This window comes from Plectropomus leopardus, chromosome 8 (assembly GCF_026936395.1).
Source record: "Plectropomus leopardus strain MGB_pleo_1.0 chromosome 8, ASM2693639v1, whole genome shotgun sequence".
NCBI classification, from domain to species: domain Eukaryota; kingdom Metazoa; phylum Chordata; class Actinopteri; order Perciformes; family Serranidae; genus Plectropomus; species Plectropomus leopardus.
In genome coordinates, this window is record NC_142183.1 from 8,219,829 (window position 1) to 8,245,513 (window position 25,685).

The 25,685-nt window shown below is 39.6% G+C and overlaps 1 protein-coding gene across 1 annotated transcript in view; it reads right to left on the reverse strand.

The window, feature by feature from the left end:
* Positions 1 to 1,116: 1,116 nt before the first annotated feature.
* glrbb (glycine receptor, beta b) overlaps positions 1,117 to 25,685 on the reverse strand; it is a 41,867-nt gene continuing 17,298 nt past the window's right edge. The window contains exons 5-10 of the mRNA XM_042493316.2: positions 20,845 to 21,071; positions 18,370 to 18,452; positions 17,637 to 17,777; positions 13,315 to 13,467; positions 7,476 to 7,768; positions 1,117 to 2,566 (exon numbers count right to left, since the gene is read on the reverse strand). Of these exons, the coding sequence (XP_042349250.1) occupies positions 2,270 to 2,566; positions 7,476 to 7,768; positions 13,315 to 13,467; positions 17,637 to 17,777; positions 18,370 to 18,452; positions 20,845 to 21,071 (1,194 nt within the window). The 3' untranslated portion in view covers positions 1,117 to 2,269. The remainder of the gene's footprint in view (positions 2,567 to 7,475; positions 7,769 to 13,314; positions 13,468 to 17,636; positions 17,778 to 18,369; positions 18,453 to 20,844; positions 21,072 to 25,685) is intronic.

Consider the following 25,685-nt stretch of genomic DNA (forward strand, 5'->3'; position numbering starts at 1 on the left):
TGTGAAAAAAGTGCACAGTGAAGTCTGAAAACCTTAAACTGGGTGAGTAGCGTTTAGAGGGATATAATGGCAAAAACTGAATAGAATAATAAATATTTTTTTTAGTGCACCTGAAAATACGAAACACTGTGTTTCCATTTTCTTAGAATGAGCTGTGTACATCTACACAGGGAGTGAGTCCTCAGACGAGATCGACACCAAGTCTTAAGATAAGCCCAGAACGGACAAACCAAACACCGGCTCTAGATAACATTCCCATTTTCGTGTCAGCCAATATAGTCAGCAGCCCCCTCCATGACAAGAGTGTCAGAAAAATACTTTAAAAACCTCCTGAATATCTGGATCCTAAGTTCAGGGTTCCCGCACATTTTCATGGACAAAATTTCAAAACTTTTCCATGACTTCTGAATGACCCAAAATTATTGTTCTTTTTTTGCGGCTCTACTCCCTGCGATTTTTCAAACATATCAGATTCAAACTCTATGCAAATATAATTTCAGCTAGCGGGCAAAACTGAGGGGAGAGAGGGAACGCAGGGAGAAAAAACTTTAAGCTGACAGCTACAGAAAATAAATTTGCCGTTATGTTACATTATGTGAACATCCTCCACAGAAAATTACTATTACAATGTCATTACACACAGCAAAATTTCATGACTTTTCCAAAACCAAATGATTTTTATGATTGCATGAAGTTTCCAGGCGTGGAAAGTGCGATTTTGAATTTCCATGACTTTGCCAGGTTTCCCATGACCATGGGGACCCTCCCTGCAAGTTATCAGAGAAAAAAGGTGAGCACACATTAGCAGGTAATGGGCCAGATACCCGTGTCCGCCATGCCACACAGCGTTGTAGAAACGCTGATTTGTAACATTAAACTTTGTTAGTCTGTGTTTTTATTGGTTTTAGTCATCTGGTCAGAGGAAGAGACCTCGGCGGATAACTCAGGTTTGGGTAAAAACCTCCTGAACAATGAACACACAAAGGAAATCCAACCCGTGAAAAGTTTCAGCTGATTGCAACCTGTAATCATCCGTGCTAGATGTCACTCAAAATCTAAATCTCACACACTGCTCTTTTAAAGCGTCACCAAAAAACAACATACAGTGTTTCATAATTTACATCTGTGTTCATTTTTAATCACGCTCAAATGGTGAAAAGTCATTTGATCATTTATTTAATCATTGCTTGTAAATTTCACAAATACATGGTCACGGCTCACGTGTGACCCATTTACACACGCTACAGGTGATTGATGTCAAACGTTACATTTTTGGAAAGGTGGCAGTGTCACATTACCATCTGAACAGGAACAGGAGTGTTTCACATATCCACATATCTTCTCAAGAGCAAATCATAAGAATAATTTAATAAATACTTTGTATATATCTATATATTTAGATTTTATCTTCATATACATGCAATTCTTTTAACATGCAATGTAATTACAATGTTACACTTTGTATTGAAGCTTAAACAAAATGCGCTACTAACTATTAACTTATTAAATCGCGGGAAGGGTAAAAATTAAGTAGCTATTTACAATTGCTCTTCTATAGATCTGTGCATCTTCAGCTTGAGTGTTACACCATCAATCATTGTGGATTTTTCAATACTTATATCTGCAATCCTGTATTATCCTCGCCAGTACCATTATCAATAAATTAGGTATTTCAATACAAGATGCTATATATCAATTTTAGGTAAAGAAATATTAAGTTAGAATCATTGTTTAGTACACAAGTGATGATAGTTGTCTTTTTTTTATGTAAATATAAATGTAATAATAATTCATAATAATAGATAGAAGTTTTGTTTTCTTTTTAGCAGTTATTTAGTATGAATGCATTTACATGCGCACTCGTGAGCATCCTCATCAGTTTGGCCGTTTCTCGTGTAAACATTATTTCCAGGTTTAAGAAACCTGGATCTGGTAGCGGGAGAGATAAAAACCAGGATACATTGGCATGTAAACACCTGATTCTGATTTCTGAACATGTGTTCATACAGAACATAGAGACGCACCTGCAGGCAGATGATCATAAACCTGGATTCTGTTATGATCATGTGTACAGAGATATGAATAACCAGCTTTTCTATGTTCTGTGTAAAAGTCATATTGTGAATATGATCAAAAACTGGATTCAAACCAGGATACCGGCGTGCAGGTAAATGCACTCAAAGCTCATTTTGGAATTTTAATTTTTTGAATCGGTTAAGAACTCATGGGATTGAAGTCAGGGGTTAACGATAAGATAATTTCGAAATAATCACAAGTATACGGACCAGTAAACCACATTGAAGAAGAGGAAGGAGAAAGGGAAGAGGGCTCGGGCATACAGGTCGACTCTTTTGGCAGCAGACGGGATGACCGGTTTCGGGGGAGGAGGTTTCTTGTTGTTCTTGGCCTGCGATTTGCCGTGAGCGCTGCCGATATCGATGGGCTTCCCGTAGCAGTCAAAGTTTGACAGCTCAAAGTCCCGCGGCAGCGAGCCCACGATGCTGAAGTCGTTGGTCCGCAGGTCTGATTTAGAGGTGCACACTTTCTTACAGCGAGTCTCTGCCACCTGGAGAACATGAGGGGAAACAGAACTGATTACTAAATTCTGCAGCATTTTACCTGAAACATATAACTCATACATATTAGACTAACAGTCTGCAGGCATCACCTTAGGCAGTGTAATCACTCCAAAGTGACTGAGCAGTAGACTGGGATTACTGTGCATAGAACAAAATGGCGCTTACTAAGCATCATCCCATCCTGCAGAATAAATATTCATTAAGAAAAACAGAGATTAAATACAGTCGTTCAAAACTTTATCCTAACTGTTAAGTCTCCAGTTAAGCATCACTTTTATCATGCACTGGCAAACAGTATTTTGTGGGAGTACAGTAAGAATGAAATAAAACCAAACTGGTTTGTGCTGACCCTCATTCATTCCAGCCAATTAAAACAATTTAAAGGTTTGTCCGAACAGGCTCATTTAGTTCATTTTTTTGGCGTTAAATTGTGTTGTACTTTATGCTTTACTTTTGGAGGAACAATTTCTTTAACAAAGTATGGAAGCTTTATTTTACATTTTTGTGGTGTACACTGTTGTTTTATGATTGGTAAGTATTTATCTTTTAAACCAAACCATAAACAGGAATGTAAGACGCTGCAATGTTAGTAATTTAAGTAGGTATGGGAAGTTCACCTGAATCTCATGTAACAGCAGAGCTCCACCAGACTTTTCCCTGCACACACTGTGGTGACAGCGAGCTGGTTGAAAATCAACAAAGTTTCCCTTTAACTGCCCATATTGCTTTTTTCTAAGCAACTGAATCTGCCATATTTTGCAGAGACAGACCTTCAGGGGTTAGACCAGCCTAAGACTCCTCCATGATTCAGCTCTCTCTGGCTTTGTCTTCTCCAAGCAGCAGGGTGTGTGACGAAGGGACCGCAGGGTACGATCATAGGTGTGCTAGCTAGCAGCAGGCTCTTTCAATGGCGCTGGCCAGCAGTGAGCTAGCAGCCAGTAATCGGGCCTTTAAGTCTGGCAGCCTATTTCTGTCAAGCAAAAGTGGCCATGGCTTCATGTACAGTGGGTCGGAGAAACAATACACATCCACCCCCACGACTACCTGCCTACGCGGACATCGTCAAAAAGCACCACTCACTGCATGAAATTATTGAACCACGGATTTGTTTGTCCACTATGACAAAGAATCCTATTTGACTTTCTGCTGGCATTGTTTCCATGGCACCAGCACGTAATCTTAACACATTACGAGCAACAATCATGTAATTTCAAGAGGTGGCTGTCATTTCACGAATTACTGTGAGAGCAGGAGAGAAGCTACACCATGCTGCATTTCCTTTTATCTCCTCTCTCTACCTCTCTACATTCCCAACAGGTGTGTCTTTGTATCCATCCATTGTGCGTGTGCTGTACTGTCACGTACTGGACGACGAGATGTATAGACACACGGATAGATATGTGCACATACCGCCCCGACAGATGGCACAGACAGCTGACTGAGCGCTTGTTGAACTGCAGCCATCTGACTGTCTATTTATGTCTATCTGCTTATTCGCTATTAATCACTCTCTCAATTTTGCTGTCAAATGGGAGGGAGTTTGAGAGTTGGCCAAATTCTCATTTAAAGAAGTATTTCACCGCCATAAAGAGAGTCCTCACATAAAACTAGGCTGTCTATGTAGTAGAAATATGCAAATACTTTTCAAGTTGGAGCTTCATGACCAGAGATAACAGAGAAAAAGGGCTGAGGCATTGTCTTTAGCTCAAAAGGTTAAAAACCTACAACTACCAGAATGCATCAGACCAATAAACAATCCTGTTGGTGGGTGATGTGACGCCATCGTGTTCATTCAACACAACAGAAGCCAGTCTGATCTCATAATACAGTTAAACGGTAGGCTACAACATGTTTCTAACATTTGAGGTGAGATATATGCAACGCAGTAACAATGTCTTGGTTTATTTTTGATCAGCGCTGCTTAGTTTTACCATTTGATCTCCGTTTTTTTGGGCTCCGTCTTCACTACGCAGGAAGCAGCATGTTGCCCGCTTCCTGTTCAAAACTCTGGCTATTACTGTGAAATGGGCATTAAAATATGTTTCTGAGAACATTTTAAGAGAGAAACAGGTAGCACAGTAACATAATCTTGTTTTGATACAAAACTGGATGCAAAATCAAACTCGGCAAAGTATCCCTTTAAATGCACTGTCACCTGCAAACTACTTTTTAAACAACATATATTATTAGTTGCTCTGACAAGATAGAGAGCGTTTTATCAACTCAGACTGCAAAAACTGGACCAACTCCCCATCTCTTACAATACTAAATGTAATCCAGCTTGTCCTTGGTTAACATCTGTGTCCTTCCTTTTTAGATTTCCAAACTGCACAAATCACTCTCTCCAACTCCATAAATCTCACATTGGCAAAAGACAACTGGATGCTCCACTTTCTCTGACTACTGTCTGACACATAAAGAAGTGTTTTGTGTGTACACAGTGGCAATGATGTCTCTTAGACGTCACATCTACTCAACGGGCAGGTTTCATCTGAACTGTGAGGAACATTTAAATGAGGCTGTTTAGGATTGCTGGACTCGACTGAAAGCAGACTGCACTTTGAAAACCCCAGTAAGGGATCTGTTTGATGCTGAAGCTTGGACAGAACTCACGCTGATAAATCAAATCTACTGTTATTTTAAGAGAGAAAAAAAAGAGAATTTAGGAGCCAAAATTAGATTTACTTTGTGCTCTACAATGTTGCCTAATATGGTTGTTGTCTCATCTGGAGTCCCGTATCTCCTCTACAGCCCCCTACGTGCTATCACAAACAGTGCTTTATGAGAACTATCAGCAAAAGGATGCAATTTAATGTTGTCCAAAAAAAAAAATTCCTTTCATCGACTTCCCTGAAGGCCTGCGGGGTGAACAGGATCTAATCAGACTATGGATGCTTACTCACTGAAGTCATTAAGCTCATTAGAGCTTCATTATTTTGATCTGGTTTTGACAAGAAAGCCCATTAAACCTCAATGGAATAATGTAATCCTCTCAAACCAAATGTGGTGTGGACTAACGTACACTCGGAGGTAAATTAATTTCAATTAGGCGTACAATTTAAAGACCCGTACAACATACTGCTCTCCTGATGTGCATGTGAGTGGCAGACTCGAGTCCTGACTGTGTGCACGAGTGTGTTAGAGACGATGCCGATTTTTAATGATTGGACTTCTATGTTTTGCATTTAGATGAGATCTCTATGCCTCACTGTTACAAACCTGCCTGAGGATGTTTCATCTGGAATATGCATTCTGTTATTATACTTTGTGCTGCTGCAGGTGACGTTACTCATAATCATGACCATATACACAATCATACAAACGCACACTGAGCAATCACAGAAAGACATTTTAAAAAGCACCAAAGCTGAAATGTTGTGGCAATAAACTACAGCAACAATACCCAAGGGAAGGCTCTTTTTTCACATTAATACATGAACTTAACACATTCTAAATTTAAATCATTTACATATGTGGGACTTTACGCGCCCACCAATAAATAGAAATTCAAAGTCAAGTCAGAATTGCGTGCAGGCAAATGTCTTGTCCAAATGTGCATATTTGAAAACGTACCTTTTTCTATGCGTTAAGGCTTTTAGTTCAAACGCAAGCAGTATTTTAGGTCACAAAAAAATGGATATTTTGCGAAACTCTGTTTTCAGCATTGGCTTTTAATGTGCGTGTGCGCCGTAATCTTATTTGTTTGGCGTCACATGAGGTGATATTTCATGCAATGGTGGACATGATCAAAATAGTGCTGGGTCTAAGCTTTACATGTACAATTACACAATTACTCGTCCACCAAATTGAGAAACAGAAATTCTGAAGCCCCATTTGTCCAAAAAATGTCCAATTGGACTGAAAGCCCATTTCTCCGAGAGCCCTTTATCCAAAAAACCACCCTTTTTTAAACTTTTTTTAAGAATACATGCTCCCTGAAGTTCTTATCCAAGCAGCGTTTGAACCACCAAACCCGGGTGTTCTTCACTGTCTCATCCTTGCTTTTCCAGTGACTTTTGTGCCATAAAACATGATTTTTTTCTAACCATTTTCGAGTGATTTTAGTGCTTAAACCTAACCATACATTCACCACAGCCTTGGCGACAAATGTAACATATCCATGGTTTACAGATCGGTTTTCCCAGCTAATGGATTATCTAACTGCAGCGAGTGTGTATTTTAGGAGAAATGGGACTGTGGAGCAATAGCCATTTGTTTTTGGAATAACAGGCTGTCAGAGGAATGGGCTTTGGGTCCAATGGGACATTATTTTGACTAACAGGGCTTCAGAATTTTGGGCAACAATAGGCAGTCCCCTCGAGGGACTAGGTCTTTGGCTTCTGCCCAGACATTTTCATTTTGACCATGTGCCCTCTGCTGAATATTACTCATCTATTCTGAACTGTAGCAGCAACATTGAAGAACGTTTTTCACACAGTGGCATGATATTATTGTTAATTTAGAAGAATCTGATTTGATATGCAGCATAGTTTTCTAAGAGTGGAGCATTTTAAACATTAATATTGTAGTCAGTCTTTTTTATTTCATTGTGGGAAGCCAAAATTGTGATTGAATTTAATTGTATTCGATTAGCGGTGAAGCCCTACAATGAAGATCCACAGCTAGAATCAAACCAGGGATGTACAGTATGCCTCTTAAGAAAGAGGGTGAAATCCCCAAAAAAAGTCAAAATTGTGGATGATCTTGAGGAAAGAACTAAATTGGACTTTCAGTCTTAATGGATATTGGGCATACCACTATCACTTCAAAAAGTAGATTTCACTAATGTATGAGGCATTCAGGACTGACTGAGTGAGGATATGTAGCAGATCTTGTAATTTATGAATGGTGACAAACACACAAACACACTCAAGTTATATAACCAAATCTACTGACGTGCAAGGTGCTGACATGAAGCGGCGTCCCTCCGGTCCCGTTGACCGTGTTGTTCTTGGCGGCAGGACTCTTCCCTGCAGCTTTCTCCTTCGACGCTATCTTGGCCTTCTCGGCCTCGATGCGCTTTGGGCTGTTGAGCATCACTTGAACCACGGCGTACTCCACCAGCGAGGCGAAACCAAACAGCAGGCAAGCGATGAGCCAGATGTCGATGGCCTTGACATAGGACACTTTGGGCAGCTCCGAGGCTAGGGAGGTGCACTCGGAGGACAGAGAGAGCACCGAGAGGATGCCTGAACAAAGAGGGGAGGCGATTAACCTTGGCAGATTGCAAAATGAAAGGAACTTGGATATTAAAAAAAATGGGAATGTGAACTTTTCCACCATCTGTTATTTAGGCTTAGGTGATATCAAAGTATTTTGGGATACCAGGGTATTAACAAATGTCGAAAGTACGTTTTTCAATACAGTCATAAATACAGGTGCTTCTCTTTCTATCAAACTCATTGCTTGTAGTGCACAGCACGCACCGACAGAGCTCAGTCTGAGGTCTCTACTGGTGGAACAGGCAGCTGAGCTGAGAGACACACAGACACCTAGTGGTGAAGGGAGAAGTAACAGGACTGTAATCAGCTAGCGGCCAGCAGGCAGAGAGAGGCTGTGAGGAATAACTGCATGTTTTTTACATCTAACTTGGAGAATTCAGGATTTATTTCAACCAAACCAGAGCTGGCGATTGTTGGAACAGAGGACGCACTAACTAGATAACTAGCCAAGTAAACAAGATGGTTTGGGTGACTTTTATTATGCTTCTGTCGAGTATGAAGGCTGTTAAGCCTCGTCAGTCTTCTGTGACTACAAAAAAGTTGAATTTATAAGTGTACATTTTTATTTTTCTGATTAAAAAAGGAAAATAGGTGTTAGAATATTACTTTTTAAACTTTTTGTTGGTGTGTATTAATTAGTCTGAAAAGCTGAAAAAAGCAGCACCATACATTTATATCATCAAATACCATATACCCCAGTGAAATTTCAGGAGGTTATGCAGGTATGAAATCTTGCAGACCCCCCAAGCCTACTATGACTTATACATCTCGTTTTTGATATTTGTCACTGTGGACACATTTGTCAATATTAATTGTTTCCACTGAGGAAAGGAATTCGATCCACCTACTGCAGAGAGAAAAAACTGATGTATTTCCGCTTCAAAGCACAAAGCGCGACACAAATTAATCCTCCAATGTGCACAAAAGTTATAATAAAGGCTCACATCCACAAGAGGTTTCAGAGAACATGACTGCAATTAGAAATTCATGACCGTTCCTTTACCTCCTTTATTAGGACATCTCAGAGAGCCCAGACAGCCTCTAATAGCAGTAATTTTAAATTGTTTTTTATCTCAGATAGCTAACGGGATTACAGGTTAGAGATTCCCCCCCGCACGGCGCAACTCTTTCAGGCTACAGCAGAAATAATTACAACCACTCTCTTTGGAGGGTATTATAAGCACCAATGAACGGCTTCACTCCCCTTTTTCCCTTCCTGTTAGGATTCTTCAGAGAGATAATAAATGCAATGACCGATGGGTTTTGCATCCAGGTCTCATTACGGTCAATCATCAAGGGAGGGTTCGTACAGGGTTCAGATTTTCTAATCAAACTGCTCATTTCTAACTGAAACAAACTGTTAACGAAAGATGCCCACCTATCATCCATAAAAAGAGAAAAAAACATGAAAAGAGGCGATTCTAAAATAGCCTTGTTTGCCTTGTTCCCCAATGACGCACCCCGCTCAGCTGCATGTACAAATAAACCTGCACTTTGTATCAGACCGAAAACTCGAAAAACATATTTGTGATGCCATGGTGAACCCATGTTTACTGTAACATTTGCTCAAACCCTCTCTGTGGACAGAAAACACACAAAAACACAGTTAAATGGACACACGGGCACATATATACACATGTACATGCACACGCACGCACACAGAGGAGCAATAAATGAGCGTCGTCCCACACCTAAATGTTGACTGACCTGGACTGATCCCATTTAGAGAGAAGTCAGAGGAGGCTTCCAGGAGGAGTTGGAGTGATGATGGGATGAAAGTGGTGATAAACAACTGGAAGGAGGACGGAGGGAAAGGAGGCAATGGACAACTGGAGCGGGATGACAATGGATAATCTTATCCATGCCGCCCTGCACACACAGAGGTGCCAACGTGATGCTGTTTTTGGATGACACTGACATATTACACACATGTTAAATAATGGAGGACGAAGAAAACATAAGACATGGATGGACATTTTCTGCAGCAAACGCAAGCTTGATTTGAAATGTTAATATCATAGTGTCAGCCTGTATGTATTGGGAAGGTATAGCATAGACAAATATCTTGAAGGAGCAGTGTGTGGGATTTAATGGCATGTAAAGGTGAAAACTGCAGATAGCAAAAAGCTGAAACTTATCCCATGTGTCAAGTGTGAACCCCGGTTTGTATTCCTTCAGTATTCATTGTTCAGAAGGTTTTCAGCAGGATCTGAATTATGTCCAGAGGTCTCTTCCTCTCCAAAACAAACCGACCAGATGATTTAAACCAGCAAAAACACTGAATAAAGCAATTTTCCTGTGTGTTCTCTTATGTTGTGTCCTTAATGAACATGATGCAAACGGGCATCAGTGACTGAATCTGTTTGATTGCATTGATCTCTTGTCCTAACTGGTCACGACTGTTGCAGTTTTAAGCTGAATTTTTATGGAAAGTCACACTCGCATTGAAAGTGTCAAAGTAGTGGATAAAGAACAGGTGATTCACTGGGTTGAACTGAGGAGTTATCTATATTTTACCAACTTATTTCAAAACTAAAACCTAAATAAGTTAGCATCTGGCTGGAGGGAGATTGCCAGGGGGCTGAACATTTCTAATACGCATTGTTTGGATGCTCCAGCCTGTTATCATTCTGAAGTCCTCAAATACCATCACTTTGTCTGTGATTTCTGCGCCAAAGGCGACCTTTGGCCGTGGTATGATGCACTGCCAGGTGGCATCAGTTTGTAATGCAGCCAAATGAGACCTTTAATGGCATTATGACACTCCACCGAATGGCGTCAGCTGAAAATGATGCCAGTAACAATGTTATATAAGGAGCTGGAAAGTCAGGTGGGAGGGACAGAAGTTAGATCTATCAAATCCTGGACTTTCACCCGAAACCTCAGTGTTTGCTTCCACTGAGAATGTAGAGCTAAACTATGATGTTTTGTCCTAAACTTAACCGTATGATTTTGTTGCCTAAACCTAACCATGTGCTTCTGTCGATGTCCCGGTGTTGGTTACAGCGTCCTAGAAGGTCAGTGCCAGACACAGGAGGATACTTCCTCCATTTGGGCCAAAGAAAAAGTATGAACCTAGTTTGAGAGTTTCTGCCCCTTTTCCATCCTGCAGGTGAAACTAGGCCTGAGCCAACAACCAGCACTCTGAGCAAGAGGGACACTAGAGAAAGCTCATCTGTTTCTTGCCTGTGATTTATTCAGTGCCTAAACAAAAAAACAACATGAATTAAGCACTAGCAGTACTGAACCACTCTTGCATTCCCTCCAGGCTCAGGCTAACAGCATCGTAATCTAGGTGGACCTTCTTCAGGTTAGACACACTGTGTGCTTCTCCAGTTTGGAAAAACAACCCTGCTCCTCCTGCACACCCTTTCATTAATTTGGGTTAATAGGGATCAGGTGTACCTCGTTGGCCAGCTGAGTTTCTCCTGGTTCTCTCTTGTTGCCTTCTCTGATTAACATAGAGATTTACCAGAAACACACAAGAGCCTGTACTTGTTTCCTGTTATCAGCAAAGCCTTGTAGCTGTGTATTTTAAACTTAAGTTGAATTGAGTAGCCAAACATTTACTAAATGTTGCTACATTTTGGCAATGTGGCTAAACAGGCATCACATCTCAGTTCAATAGGGAAAGTGGCTTGCTAGAAGGCTGAATCAGGTGGGATAATGCTTTAGATTTTGGGCATTTACGTAGTTCGATGTGTCTGAGTATGTTGGCAGATCGATGAAAGACATGGAAATGAAATCTGTTCTCCTTGGCTCCTTTCATATGACCAAAAACCAATAAATTTGAGATGGACCAACCAGCAAAAAGCAACACTTAAAAACCTGTATTGATGTTACTTTCTGTGTGTTGTATTCAGACAACTTCACAAATATTGAAACCTTCAAACCCTGATTTGCTTTCTTTTTGAAAACATCGGAAGTGTTGGAAGCAAGTTTCTCATTGCCAATTAGCAACCTGGCAAGAAATGTTCCACAAGAAATCAGTAGATTTGGATATTTTTAAAGCTAGAGAAAGATATCCAAAAACTTTTTAATTATCATATTATATTTAAAATTATTTTACAGAATTATTATTTGATGCGCCTTCTTTCAAACAGTTTCCTTGTTTTTTTTTGTTTGCTTTCCTTTCTTAAGTTTCCCTTTGCCTTTTCCCCACATTTTTTAAAGAAATAAAGCCAATAGAAGTATTTGGACCTACACTAGCAGTGCCGGACAGCAGATTCGGTGCTCTTGGCAAGCATTCCACTGTCCTGATCTGATGACGTTAATGCGACAGGCATTTGATAAATTATTGTTTTTTAAAAGATGTTACCAATTATTTTGAGATTTTACAATGCATGTCAGAAAAAAAGATGAATGACATCCTACTTCCCATGTCTTAGCATTTTAAAGACTTTTGAAAGATTTATTTAAGATATACTAACACCAATTAATGACAGATTAATGAATTCAAAGCCTTTCAAGACTTTTTAGGGATACATGGGAACCACAGACTGTATGTGTAGCTACCATGATGTCACTTACTGGGGTGTGGACGACTGTTTTTGAAGCCTTGATTTTAACATTTTGGCCATTGCCATCTTGTTTTTATGGAGCCAGGAGTGACCATATTTGGGCGAAAGGTTCGAACAATGAAGGAGCGAGGGATGGATCTGACTGGAAGACGCGGACACTATCGGCAGACAGTCTGTCACTCAAGAGGCCTCGCCCTTAAATATACGTAATTTTAAAACCTAATAAAATGTAAAGGGGTGAGTTATAACAAAATAAAGCCCGGTACAGTTGTCATGAGTGCTGAAAATAGCTATAGAGACCCACACTGTTCTTTGTACGAGGCTGTAAACATTGTTTATTTCTGCTTTAAAGTTGGACATTTTGGGGATTTAATTTGTTTTGGTGGCCATAAGAGGAACTTCAGTTTTTAGAACTTCTCCATTGGCTTAATATTTCAGCGTTGGTGGGAACCACTGTCTTCTTGGTTTTGTTTTTTTTTCTGTGCCCCAGTAAGCTTTCGGCTCCCGTCTGGGTCTGTGCTCATCTCTGTCGCCTTTGGGAAGATTCGCCACTGTACACTAGATAAGTGATTCCTAAAAGTACTAACTTGCTGTGGGTCCCATCTGTCAATTAAAGCTACATTTAGTGATTTATCACATATACAACTACACTGGACATGGCACCATGCTTGATAGATAAAGTCCTTCATGGTGTCAGAGTGATTGATGTTGTCGTGATGGAGATGATTGGGGCCACAATGTTAGTGATTCCTAAAAAACATATAAATCCTACAGGGAGAGTTTTATTTTATCAGCTCCATTTTTTTCTCCAGTGGCTTTTTACAGCAGAAATTTTCACACCTAATTACCTCAATAACGCTCTCACCCACCCCTCTTTTATCTAACGTCCAGCTCCGCACTCCACCCTGGTTAAACAGCACAAGAAATATTTACACATGATGTGTGTTGGTAAATGTCAGTGGAAGGTGGTGAGATTGATCAAATAATCCGTACCCAAAGGCACCCTGGCGGCGCTCGCATCAGGGTTGATCCAGAAGGACAGCCAGGAGAGGACTACGATGAGCAGCGTGGGGGCGTAAACACCCATCATGTAGAAACCGACCTGTCGCCTCAGGGTGAAGATAACCTCCACACATGTGTAGTACCCTGCATGAGGAGGGAGAGGATGGTCAAATGTGATTAAAGTAACTTCAGGGAGAAACACAGCTTGCCTTAAAATTAAAAAGTTGGAAGCAGGAAGAGTACACCTGCATCAAGTTATTGTGTTCCTCGCTGAGAATGAGATGACATGAGTTTACCACATTCCAGTACAAGTCCAAGAAAACCAAGACATCACCACTTTTAGCCATTGTTAGACGTTTTTAGCAGTAGCAGCTCATATCATTATGTGGTATTCTGGGCATACAAACACATGCAGTCTTTCCACAGATAGTTGGACAGTACTGTGTGTACAATTGATTTAATGAGACCAAAATAAAATGGAAGTGCTTAAATAGAATATTTCTACAGCTTTGACTACTCGTTACGTGTAGAGGTGCTTACTTGAAATTTGAAGTTAGGGTTGGTGAGGTTATTTTAGACTTTTCCAGAAGGAAATCCAACTTCAGTTGAAATATGCGACTGGAAACTCAGAAATACCAATGTCCCAGTTTAAATGGGGCACACCTTAAAAAACAAAGTGTAAAGCTCCTTTTAAATAAGCTGAATTCATTGTTTTCATAGTGGATTTTGAAGTTCCTCTCAATGACGTCGTCAGTGTTAGAAATTCCCAATATCTGTTTGAAATTACACGGCGGCTGTCACGTTTAAGCTTTCCATGATTTTGGCTTTTGACCAGGAAAATATCGTGAAGTATATAGTTTACTCTCTCAGTTCACAATGTTGGGTTAAAATATTAGAGCTTGGAATCACAAGAGGCCCCAAAATATGATATTTTCACGATACTTTAGTCACAATACAATATCACTGCGATTTTTGTGATAACTTAAAATGTTAATTTAGGAGGATCCAACCCCTAAATTGAAACAGAGCAGGTGAGAAAAATGGCCCTTTATGACTTGGTGTAAGAAATCTGTTTAAGGCATTTAGAGGAAAGGTAGCAGCCAGGTTAAGTCCTGTATCTGATCTGCCTCCTTTTGCCTCGGCACAAAGCGAAGCACAGCTGTGCGCACCATTAGTAACGGAGAAAGCCAAAGAGAAGAGAAAGACAAAGGTCAGTGGGGATGAGGACTTTAACATCATTTCAGCTAACTTTGTTAAAGCTCAGACCTGTTTGAGCACTCAGGGCAGCAACCCAAAAAAGCACTGCTTCCAATTCATAACATGCCGATTATGTAGAGACCTGAATGTGTCCTCTGCCAAACACTAAGTCCCTTTGTTCAGTGGATGGGGACATGTTTTTAGAAAATTATCATTCTTAAGAGTACAGCATAAATTTCCATTCATAAATGATCAATTATGACTGATCCATCCCTACTGGAAATGTGGTCTTCATTAAAGCAGTATTGAATAAACATTGATGCACTTCAGACCTCCTGCGGCAGCATTGTGTTTCTGCTCTTTGAGGCTGCTCGGCGGGTCCAATGGGATGGTAGAGTGGATGGGCTGAAGTAATATTTAACTAGCCCGGGGATCTCTGGGTGAGCTTTCTACGGCATATAAGGGCTGCCTGTGTCGCAGAGCAGGCTCGAACCAGTCATACACAGAGGTGATCTTTGTGTCTGGCCAGGTTGCCACGGCAACCCGTTAAAAGGCTGACTCATTGCCAGCAGAGTGCCTCCCAAGTGCGAGAGCGCTGAGGTCATACCAGCTCTGTTGGCTGATAGAGATTTTCCATTTCATTGCGAATGTCGTTTTGTGCTCGCGCTGGTCTGAATACACGTATGGCAAAGTACCAGCACCTTTTTTTGTACTTTTTATTATACTTTATTACGGGAATACTCAGTATTTTTAGACCTGCCAAGATCCTGGGGAAAAAAGTCAGCGTGATGTGTTGTACATTAGTCTGTCTGAGTTCATTGTGGCTACCTCCACCCTCCACCAATACCTACGTAGCCAAACAAAAATTCGTAAAATTGTGCAATGCAAATCAGATTTTCCATGGAAAGAGTAGCTTCCTGGCAATTCAAGAGCAAGACACACTAAAAAGTTGAGATGGACAGGAGAATACATTTGACTGCAACTATTCTGCTGTTCGACAATGGTGGCGGTAACCATGACACGTAGACATGTGCCAACAGAGGCAGAGACCGCCAGCGAATGATGTATGTAAAGCATGAAATAAGACATTAAAACTACAGCACTGCAAACTTTTGGTTTGACAACTGGCGACTGATTTGAAATACAGAGATATGTAAAATCAGTCTTTTTTTAAGCATAACTGTAATGTTTAAAGATATATAGTTAAACATGATGGTCTGACCTCCTGTAACAGAAAATAAGAAATGAACTGCTGTGGCCAATTTATTTTAGCCACTTAAAAAAATATTTTCAGTCTAAGAAGTTGCTAAATTTTTAATATTTACACATTAACCAATTGAGGTAGCAGTAGTATAGCATCCCCCATGTCCTAAAATGACCGCTTTTGTCAATAGAGTCTGGTGGTTTTGAGATAACAGCTTCAGTTTAGTATTGAAAAAAAAAGATGTATGACATCAAGGAGTGAAAGAAACCTAAATATAACGGAAACTTAAACATATATTACATTTTTGGGGTTGTCCTTTGTTCAGATGGCCAAAAACACAACAGCTGAGGCAGCGCTTGCTCCTTTTGTTTCCTTTTATGTATGTGACGCAGGGTTTTTCAACCCAAAAGTTATAGTGAAAAAAACATTGTGATTCGGCCAATAGGAAAGTGAAGTGCATACAGTTACTTTTTGTAACACTGAATGCAAAAACAGCTTTAGTTTGTTTACAAGAAAACTCTACAGGGCACCTTTAATTTTTCAACTTGAAAACATTTTTGAAAAACTTCAAAGAGCAAAGTTTTAATTTGTAATGTGTTGTGTCTTGTTTTTATGTTTTAATTTAACCATGAGCTCGATGGTAGCAAAGCTTCACAGAGGCTTGTTTTGCAGACTTAACCCACAAAATAACCCTAATTGTGATGTGATAACTTCCATATTGTTCTTGTCAGAGAGGAGTATCTATCGAAATGATCAGTTACTTCTTTCCACTCAGCTGTGCCAGAGCCAGGGCTGTGCACGCTGCCACAGCTGAATTAGACAGAACCATTATCAGATATATGAGTTGTTGTCCTGCAAGTCAAAGTCTCTGCCAGGACAAAGGAAGACACTTTTAGACCATCATTGTGAGCTGCGTTTTTTTCTTGTGGCAATTATTAATTCATATGGAGAGCAGAATAAAGCAACATTTTTGTCATGACTGAGGGAAGTTTTAAAAGACTGTGTGGATGTGTTTCTCTCTTTCACTTGACTGTCTGATCACACATACACACCTTTGTTCTCTGTCCTAAAAGACTGAATCTCCTCACTGCAAAATAATCCTCAGTTCATCTTTCCAATATTGTTATTTATTGAGGTGTTAAAATTAAATTTCCTTGAACAAACAGAAGCAGGAGATGGAGGTGTAATCGTCTTTTGGCCTTTACCAGCAGAAATAAAGAAGTCACACAGCATCGCCTCTGATAAGACAGATGAGCACAGACGGCAATGCTGTGTTGTGACGTTTGCCCGCTGCTGCTCGGCACCTGATCTGCTACGATTTCATCTTTCAATCACCGGCACGAAACTAATCCTACCTGAACAAAAAGACCCATCATCCTCCCCTGATTTTTCTGAAGGAACCTATAAAACAGCTTTTGTGGTGGCTACAGCTCACCACTGCACAGCTCACACAGAGCGTCCAACTAGTAACCAGCTGCGACCTTTTTGAGATGTGATAACATACAAAGTAAACAGAGTGTGCAGGAATGAGTTAACAATAAACTAAAAGACACTAACACTAACATTTACATGAACTACATGGGAAGCTTTGCACTATATGCATTTAGTTAAAAGGTGTGTTTACATTTCCTAAGACAGCCAATCATTTGTGCATATCTATGGTCTGAGGCAGTTCTAAATTTGCTGGCAGATTACTAAAAAATTAAGGTAAGAAAATATTACTCCATGCATTGTTTGTAAATGAAGCCCATTGAGGTTGATTAAAAAAGGAGACTCCTACTTTGTGCTAGATGTCTCTAAAAAGTAGTATTTTTGAACGATTTAACATCTAATTTCCTCACAAATAAGCATAATTGTGTTTTTTTTGTGTAAAAAATATGTGAGAAAATTAAACTCACGAAAAGGACAGTACCTGTTCCTGTGTAGAATTTGGTGCAGTTCCCATAATCAATATCTTCTTGTCTGATGTCAAACTGTGGCAGAGCGATGGCGTCCATTTGCACTGGGTCTCCTGTCTGCCACATAAACTGCAGGTCGTCTGTGGTGTAGCCAACTGGACAAAAGAGGGACAAAGGCACACAAAAAAGTGAACACGTATATCCAAAAAACACTGCTGAAACCACACTAGCGGTTACACAAATACATATGTACATACACAGTCAATGCCCACAATATCTGCTTGCACGTTAAGCACACTCAGAAACATACAATCAGAGTATAAAAATATAATATAAATGCACAGAGACGAGCAGAAAACTATACGTCTTGGCAGTCCGGTTAGCCATTAGAGGGAAATGGCTCGAAGTTATTTTGCTTATTCGAGTCTAAAGTGCTTTGTAAACAAGATGCAAAAACCACAGTCAAGCTCAATTAGCTGTGAGACTTTCACAGCAACCTTAAAATATGATGATTTATTCCACTTCTCTTAGTGTTCGCCACTGAAATTGGCTTCTAAACACAAGCAAAAAGCTTTCATTTAGCCCAAAACAACTATTTTACAAAAACAACAAATATATTCCCAACTCATAAATAATGGAGCTCACGAATTCAAACATGCAGATGAGTTAAAGTCCGACTGAAATCACGTTCACAGAGCTGACATGTGTGTTTTTGATATTACGGGGATATTATTCAGGAGAACTCACAGCTTTCAAGTTGCATTTTACACCTCTGTGTGTCCATCGGGAACAAAGTGAGATCCAGCGGACAGGAGAGGGTGACAGACAACCTGCAGGAAGATAAAGAAAATTCAGTTTTCCATTTTTCTTTTCTTTTGTCCACTTACACTCACACAGAGGCCTTGTTTGTATTACACAACTGTTTTGATATTTTATAGGATTTCAAGGTTTACCCTTGAGTCTTCTTGTTTGAGAGTTGCTCAAAATTACAGACTAAGTCCAAAAGATTATCTCTGAAGACGACTGAACACCAGAGTGTAGGAGTCTGGCTCCAACTAGTTGACATTGAGCTCCTTGGAAGAGAAGATATTTTTTTACCAAATGCTGTGCATGTCAACAGTCTCATTATCTTTCCGAAATACACTCTTGCAGCCCACAGCCTCAATGATTCATGACCCAGAAAAAATAAAATATATAGAAAACCCACATAATGCTTGTAAATTAGGAAAACAAGCCGTCCCTAACTCACTGAGATGCACACAGGACTAAAATAAATGTTGCATATTTTCAGGGTATTAAAAACACAAATGATCAGTTATTACATTATCATATTAGGGAGAATTATGGTCTCCAGGTAATAGTCGTATACATGCAACTAGGCCTTAAATCTCATGATGTGTTTGTTTATTCTTGTGTATACACGATTTTAAAGCTACATTAGGCAAGCTTTGGACTGAGTCTGATAATGATATTAAATTGCCATTTTGTTTTTATTTGGCACTTCACTCATTCTGCCTGACATCGTGGTGGCCTATTTTTTTTGTTTGGAGGACAGTTGTTTTCTTTTTACCCTCACAAATCAGTAGTGAGTGGTGCATCAATCCCATGACGTCTTTTTCCATCAATATGGAAGCTACTATAGGAGCGATACATTGGTCTCACGAAAACTAGCACAGCTGAGATTATATCATCTTTATTTTTCTGTCACTATTTCTTTATAAATGTAGCTATTTAAAGCCCCTTTCACACATCCTGAATTTATTTAGACATTAACCAGAGAACGCAAATGTCTGAATCAGTTAGAGCGGACATTACACTGACTTTACCCTGCCTGCTCCCTATTACAAAGTGTGTGTAATGTCCGATTGAGTCCATGTGTAAAGAGAGCAGGTCATTGTCTGGAGAATTCTCAGCAAGTCAGTCGGCGTGTTGATGACATTTTTGTCATGTGACTGACGTGAAACCAAGAGAAAACAAACCTCCAAGGGTGAAGAAGAAGGTCTGTGAGGGCTGACACCAAAGTTGGGAGGCAAATTTAAGGAACAGCAAGAGACTCGCTTGTTTATGACCAAATTATGAACCCAAAGACCAAAACACTGCAGTTACTGCAGCATACTTTTTTTGTCACTTACTACCTCCTGCACGGTCCACCCAGGTCCCAACCCTCATCTACACCAGTATTTCCAGTAGGTGAGAACACATCTGACACAGCCAGTCTCCTGTTTAGTGCTAGATGAATTTCATATGAGAAAAAATGAAATTATTGTGCTCTGATTGGTCAATTGTTTCTTAGATAATGTCCATTAATTGGCACCAGATCATAGACTGTACCAGACGAACTTGCAGACTGAATCACGAAGCACATCGGAGATGTCGGCTGCTATTAAAAGTTTTTGAAACATGCAAAATTTTATAGCTCCAAACGGAGTGAATATCTAAATAATGCAGGTTCAATTCAAAGACATTCTGAAATGTGACTTCGTAAAGTTCCCACATCAAAATGAACCGAGAGATGAAAGATTATATTAATTATTTCATTCGAGTGCATGGAGACTTTTCTGTGCTTAACAGTGTATTGTTTCAGTAAGGGTTCTCTGTGAGATATGGAGCTACGGCCAGAAATCAATTTCTCATAGTTTCAAGAGGGTAATTTTTATAGTTTATAGTTATTTTTTTTAATATAAAGACCACATAAAGTTACTGTGTGGATGATTTTTGAATTATAACAGACACTTTGATATGACATTTTACCTTAACAGTTACATAACTGTTCAAAGGTATAGTGTCGCTGTTCACAATAGCCAGCGAAAATCAAACTGAAAACCACCAATGGATTCCCTCTGATTTTTTCTTCGCAATATTTATGACTTTATGCGCTGTCTCTGCAATTTTTTGTAGCTTCTTCTTGGATGCGTGCTGCTCACATTCTGGCACCCGGTCTCTAGTCCGAACCTCACCCACACAGGAACATAATAACCACAGCAAAGTACGAAAAGAGTCTCTGCAGATAAATACACCACCACACACTTCTAGTGGTTTATCAGTGATGATTTAGAGGGATTACTTCTGCATGAGTCTATACATTGTTTTGTTTTTTCAGGAAAATCCTGCATACTTTGACTTAAACAACAATTGGAGCTTATTTATCTTTGGATAGCACATTAAATATTGGCTGCCATTTGCACATTTTAACAAAGAAATAATCAAACCAAAAGTCATTACCTCATACTGATGAGGACGTCCCCGTTACGGAAAATGAAGAGGAGAATGTTCTCCTGGGTAACATCGTGGAAGTTTGCGCTCTTCTCGTTGGCGAAGAACAGGTCGGGTTTCCAGAGACATTTGAACATTTTGGGATCGACGGTGAGAGAATCAGACTTGAAGTCCTGCGGTAGCTTCAGCCGGGGGTCGTTCCAGCGCTGCCGCAGGAAGATGTTCACTCTGTAATCCTGTTAGGGACAACAGATGAGCACAAACGTGGTTAATGTCTGTATCATGTTATGGACTCAAGTTGGGTGCTTTTAAAGGGATTAATGACCTCTGTGAATGGAAGTTGGTTAATGCTAATTTTGCATTCACATTTTGCCCAGATGGACGGCAACATGACGACTTGTTATTTTCAATCGCCTTTATTTAAGATCCTGCTCTATAACGCTGCAAGATTTGTCTCAAAAGAAAAAGAAATGAAAAATCCTCAAGACATTTTCAGTATTTACTCAAGTGCTGTATTTTAGAACAAATTTTAATTTATTTTCTTGTCATACCACTTTGTACTTCTACTCCACTACATTTCAGAGGAAAATATTGTGCTTTTTACTTCTCTACATCACCTGATAGCTTTAGTTCCTAGTTACTTTACAAATTAAGATGTTTACAAAAAACAAGGCATGAAAAAATTTACAAAATAAATTTTGATGTAAATTAATCTACCCAACATCTTATACAAGTACAGCTCCTGCAACAATTAGTCAATTATCAATTTTCCAGAAAGTTATTTGGAAACTATTTTGATAAACACTTTAGTTTTATATTTCAGATACTTCTCTGATACTGCTGGTTTGATGTACAGTTAACAGATGAGAAAAACGTGGATAGGACATGTCAGTCCCACAGTACTGACAGGTTACGTTTCATACTTCTTTGAAGTCACTGACAAGCAGAATTTTCTCACAGCAAACATCTCAATGATAACTTCAGCAGACCACTTGAATGTGCAGAGTGACATTTAACAGCTGCAGCGAAAACACTCGACTTCTACTTTCAAGGCAGACAACATACATACAACTACACACAGTCCAAGGGTCAAATGTTATCAATAACAGCAACATGCCATACAGCAAATGCCTCATTAGAGAGCTTATTAGTAAAAAAATCCACATTCTTTTGGTGGGAAAATATCACTCTGTGAGGGTTTGGGATGGTTTTTTTGTGTGCCTGCTTTGATGGCGTGCCTCACGCTGCTCTGGGACCAGGTGTTAGGAAGGACTATTAATGTTGAGTGTGAAGATGGATGACATGTCAAATAAAGCCGCCAAAATACCAGCTGTAGGTGGGTGTGGGTGTGTTTCTGGGTAAGAAATTAACTTCCACCTTCCATCCTTTCATTGTTCCCAGTTTTTATAATAAGGGTTGTTTTTTTTGATGCAGCTGCTCATGTGGAGTCTGCTAAAAGCCAGCATTTGTCATTGCTTTATGCTCTGCACTCAGGTGTTTTCAGATTGGTGCATTTTTTCTCATAATGAGGACACAGTGGATTGTTGGCATTCAGGAAATCAGCAGCAGGGACCATAATGGACCATAATAACATTCGCAGTGGGGTAAAATGGGAACTTTATGTTAACCTACTGCAACAGCAATAATGGAACTAAAAAGAACATATTCTGTCAGGTGGGTTTTTGATAAACCATTTTAAGGTAAAATTCAAATGAATCAGTGCAAGAAAATGCATCCCTTTTAAAGCACATATGTATTAAATATTGAATAACATGTCTACTTGAACCCCTTTTGAACATTATCAACCCATTTAAATGGTCGTTACTAGTAGTTATTGCTACTTTAAGTCACTTCAGATGCGAGAAAACTGCACCTACCAGGAGGCCTGAAAGTGCATCTATCCAATGTTGTGAAATAGTGGCTGTTTAGTTTCACAATGATCAGTTTAGTTTCACTTTCAGTTTTGTTTTGGCACCCAAACTATGTGGCAACATTTCGGAAAAGACCAAGGTTTGGAGTAAAATACGTGAGTATGTTTGCTAAATAACACGACATAACGTAAAATACCATGATGAACTAACCTACATCAGTTAAAATAAGTCAAGGTTGATGATTGGTTTCACATAGGACACAAACAGTGGTATACTGAGTCAAATCCCTGTGTTTGTAAGTCAAGTCTTCTTACACAGTCATTTATTGTGTTGGCCCGCCACTATTAAAACATGTGCTGCCACAAATAGATGTTTTTGTTTTTGGAGGTGGACTATTGGTCAGGAGCACTGTTGAAATATAAATGCCATTTCGTTACACATTCACCACACTCTCGGAGCTCAGAGTGCACTCTGGGCACAGACGGAGCAGTGGAGCACCAGCCCCGTTGAAAGGGAAACTTCTGCTGGGTCTAAAAGTTTGAATTCATTTGCAGAAGCTGCTCTTTTTGTCCATAAATCTGATTCGATCAGGTTTAAATGGATTGACAAATCAATTATCAATTATCGCAAGTCACAAACTTTTGCTGAGGAAAAAAGCACCCATAAAGAGTTTTGCCTGCCCTGTGCTCACTGACCTGCCAAAACGTCTGATTTTAGAGAGTGGGCGCAGATGCAAAGATACACATATATTATGATACAAAGGGAGACACCCATAAAGAAAGAGAAAAAAAGCTTAAGTTTGCTGTCAACACATGAGTCACAGATGCCACGGTGATTTTCAAACTCTCTCTTATTTTGGAATTGCACAGGCAAATATTTCTGAAAGAGTACACATAATGTGTTTGCTGGCAAATATTTTGGTAAAGCCAGATTTAGTGAGCAGAGTGGGTTTTGGTGTCTTGTTTATTTAAATTCTTTCTCTCACCTTTTGTAAATGTATGTTAACTATTTCCTGAAAAAATATATTCCTGCTGGAAACTGTAGTTACAGCCAGGTTTGACAGTGTGAGACAGCCAGCTGACCCAGATGTGGTTTTATAGTGCACCTGTTTTTCATGAAAGTACATTGTAAGTGTATGTATTTCTGTTTAAGCACTATCGTATCTTTATCTCTATTAAAGGTACCTGCTACAAACAGCCTAGTTGCCCGAAGAAAATGCTGGAATTTTACATCTTTTGCAAACAAAGAATACGTTATATTTGTACATTTCTTACATATCATATCAACATTTCTGCATTGACATAATTCTAGTTACATGTATATGAGCTGACTTTGTAATTGGGATGTAAGGGAAATGATTAAGGGTGTGACACCTAGGTAAGATGACTGCCAAGCTGCAGATCACTATTTCAGACTAACAAACAACAAAAGCTGATATTTTTTAGCTAAACATTGTTGGAATCTTTAGCTGCAGCGGATATGTTGAAACATTAATTTTCAACATATCCGCTGCATAAAAACATAGAAATATTACATATCTGGGATTTACAGAAACATAAAAGTTGAAGTCCTGCTCTCCTTTTTCCTTTCTGCTACGCAAGAACATTTTTCACGCTAAAATCTTTCCTTTGCACCAAAACAGCACAGACAGTATTGTATTGTGCAAGTGTTGACTGTGTTATTCTCATGTAAAACTGAATACCATACTGTATACAGTACACCAATTCCTTGGCAAAATATGCAAAAAAGATACAGTATTATTTATCCATGTAATTAGTTTTGGTACACGCTGATGCAAAATGTCCACGAGGAGACAAGAATGAAGAGACAGCTTTCCCTCTTTGTTGTATATACATTATGAATAAGCAGGAACTATTTCAAAAGCTCAGCTAACACCATTTTATACACAGAGAATTTAAGATGGTTTATAAATCCAGCCATAACCCAGAATGTGCTTTATTTTCCTGCCAGTAAACATTTTTGGGGAGAAGGCACAGTGGTCAAATTGTTGATATCTCATTTTGGAAAGCCTGCCGTCATTTCTATACAACCTAATTTTAGACTCCAAATGTCCAACTAGTCCTCGAGCGACAGCACGAATAGCTACTGCTGGCTCTTCACTGTCTGTCGGAGACGCGGGCCAATTCCCACACCTTCGCCTTTCTGAAAACCAGACAAGGAAATATATCTTCCCTCTGGCTCACCATCAAGCTGCCTGTGCTGCATTCGATTCCGGAGAGATTTAACACCACCGCTCGCTGTAATCAACCAGGAACACTCAAGCTGAGAAGCAGTAAAAGAAAACACCGCTATTATTTATTTCATCTCAAATTAGTCATCCGCTCCTGATGAATATAATCATAAAGTGAGAATAGAAATGTTAACTACAGTGGATGTGAGGTGGGGTTTTGCCCAGGGAGGTGTCAATGATGGGAGAGGGTTTCCTGAGATCAGATACCCCACAGAGTGATAAATTGCGGGGGAGAGGTGGCCAGCTGTCTCTTCCTTCTCCTCCTGGATTACGTTTTGAACCTTTTTTCACTTTCATTTTCTTTCTGTTTTTCGTTCAAAGTCCAGGGGGAAGAGGAAAGACGAATTTGTCATCTGGGAGTCCCCATCTTGGCTATCACTTGTTCTTCTCGATCGTATCTCTCCTTTTTTGGTGTTTCTCTTTCTTTTTTGTCTTACTTTATCACCTCCACTCTATATAATTTCCTCCAACCTCCCCCTGCTCAAGTTCCTCATTCCTGTCTTTTTCTATTTCCCTCCTTCGTCATCTTTGGTCCCCTTCTGTCTGGTTTGTCTTCATTCTGTGGTCTTTTTTATTTCACTCTTCCCCAAATTTTTAGGGATGTCCCGATCTTTTTTCCCCCCTCCATTCTGATCCCAGTCATTTGATATTGAGTATATGCAGAGTCCTAATACCAATACCTGTATTTACCTGTACAGCTGCACAATGCACAATTCAAGCACTCTTAA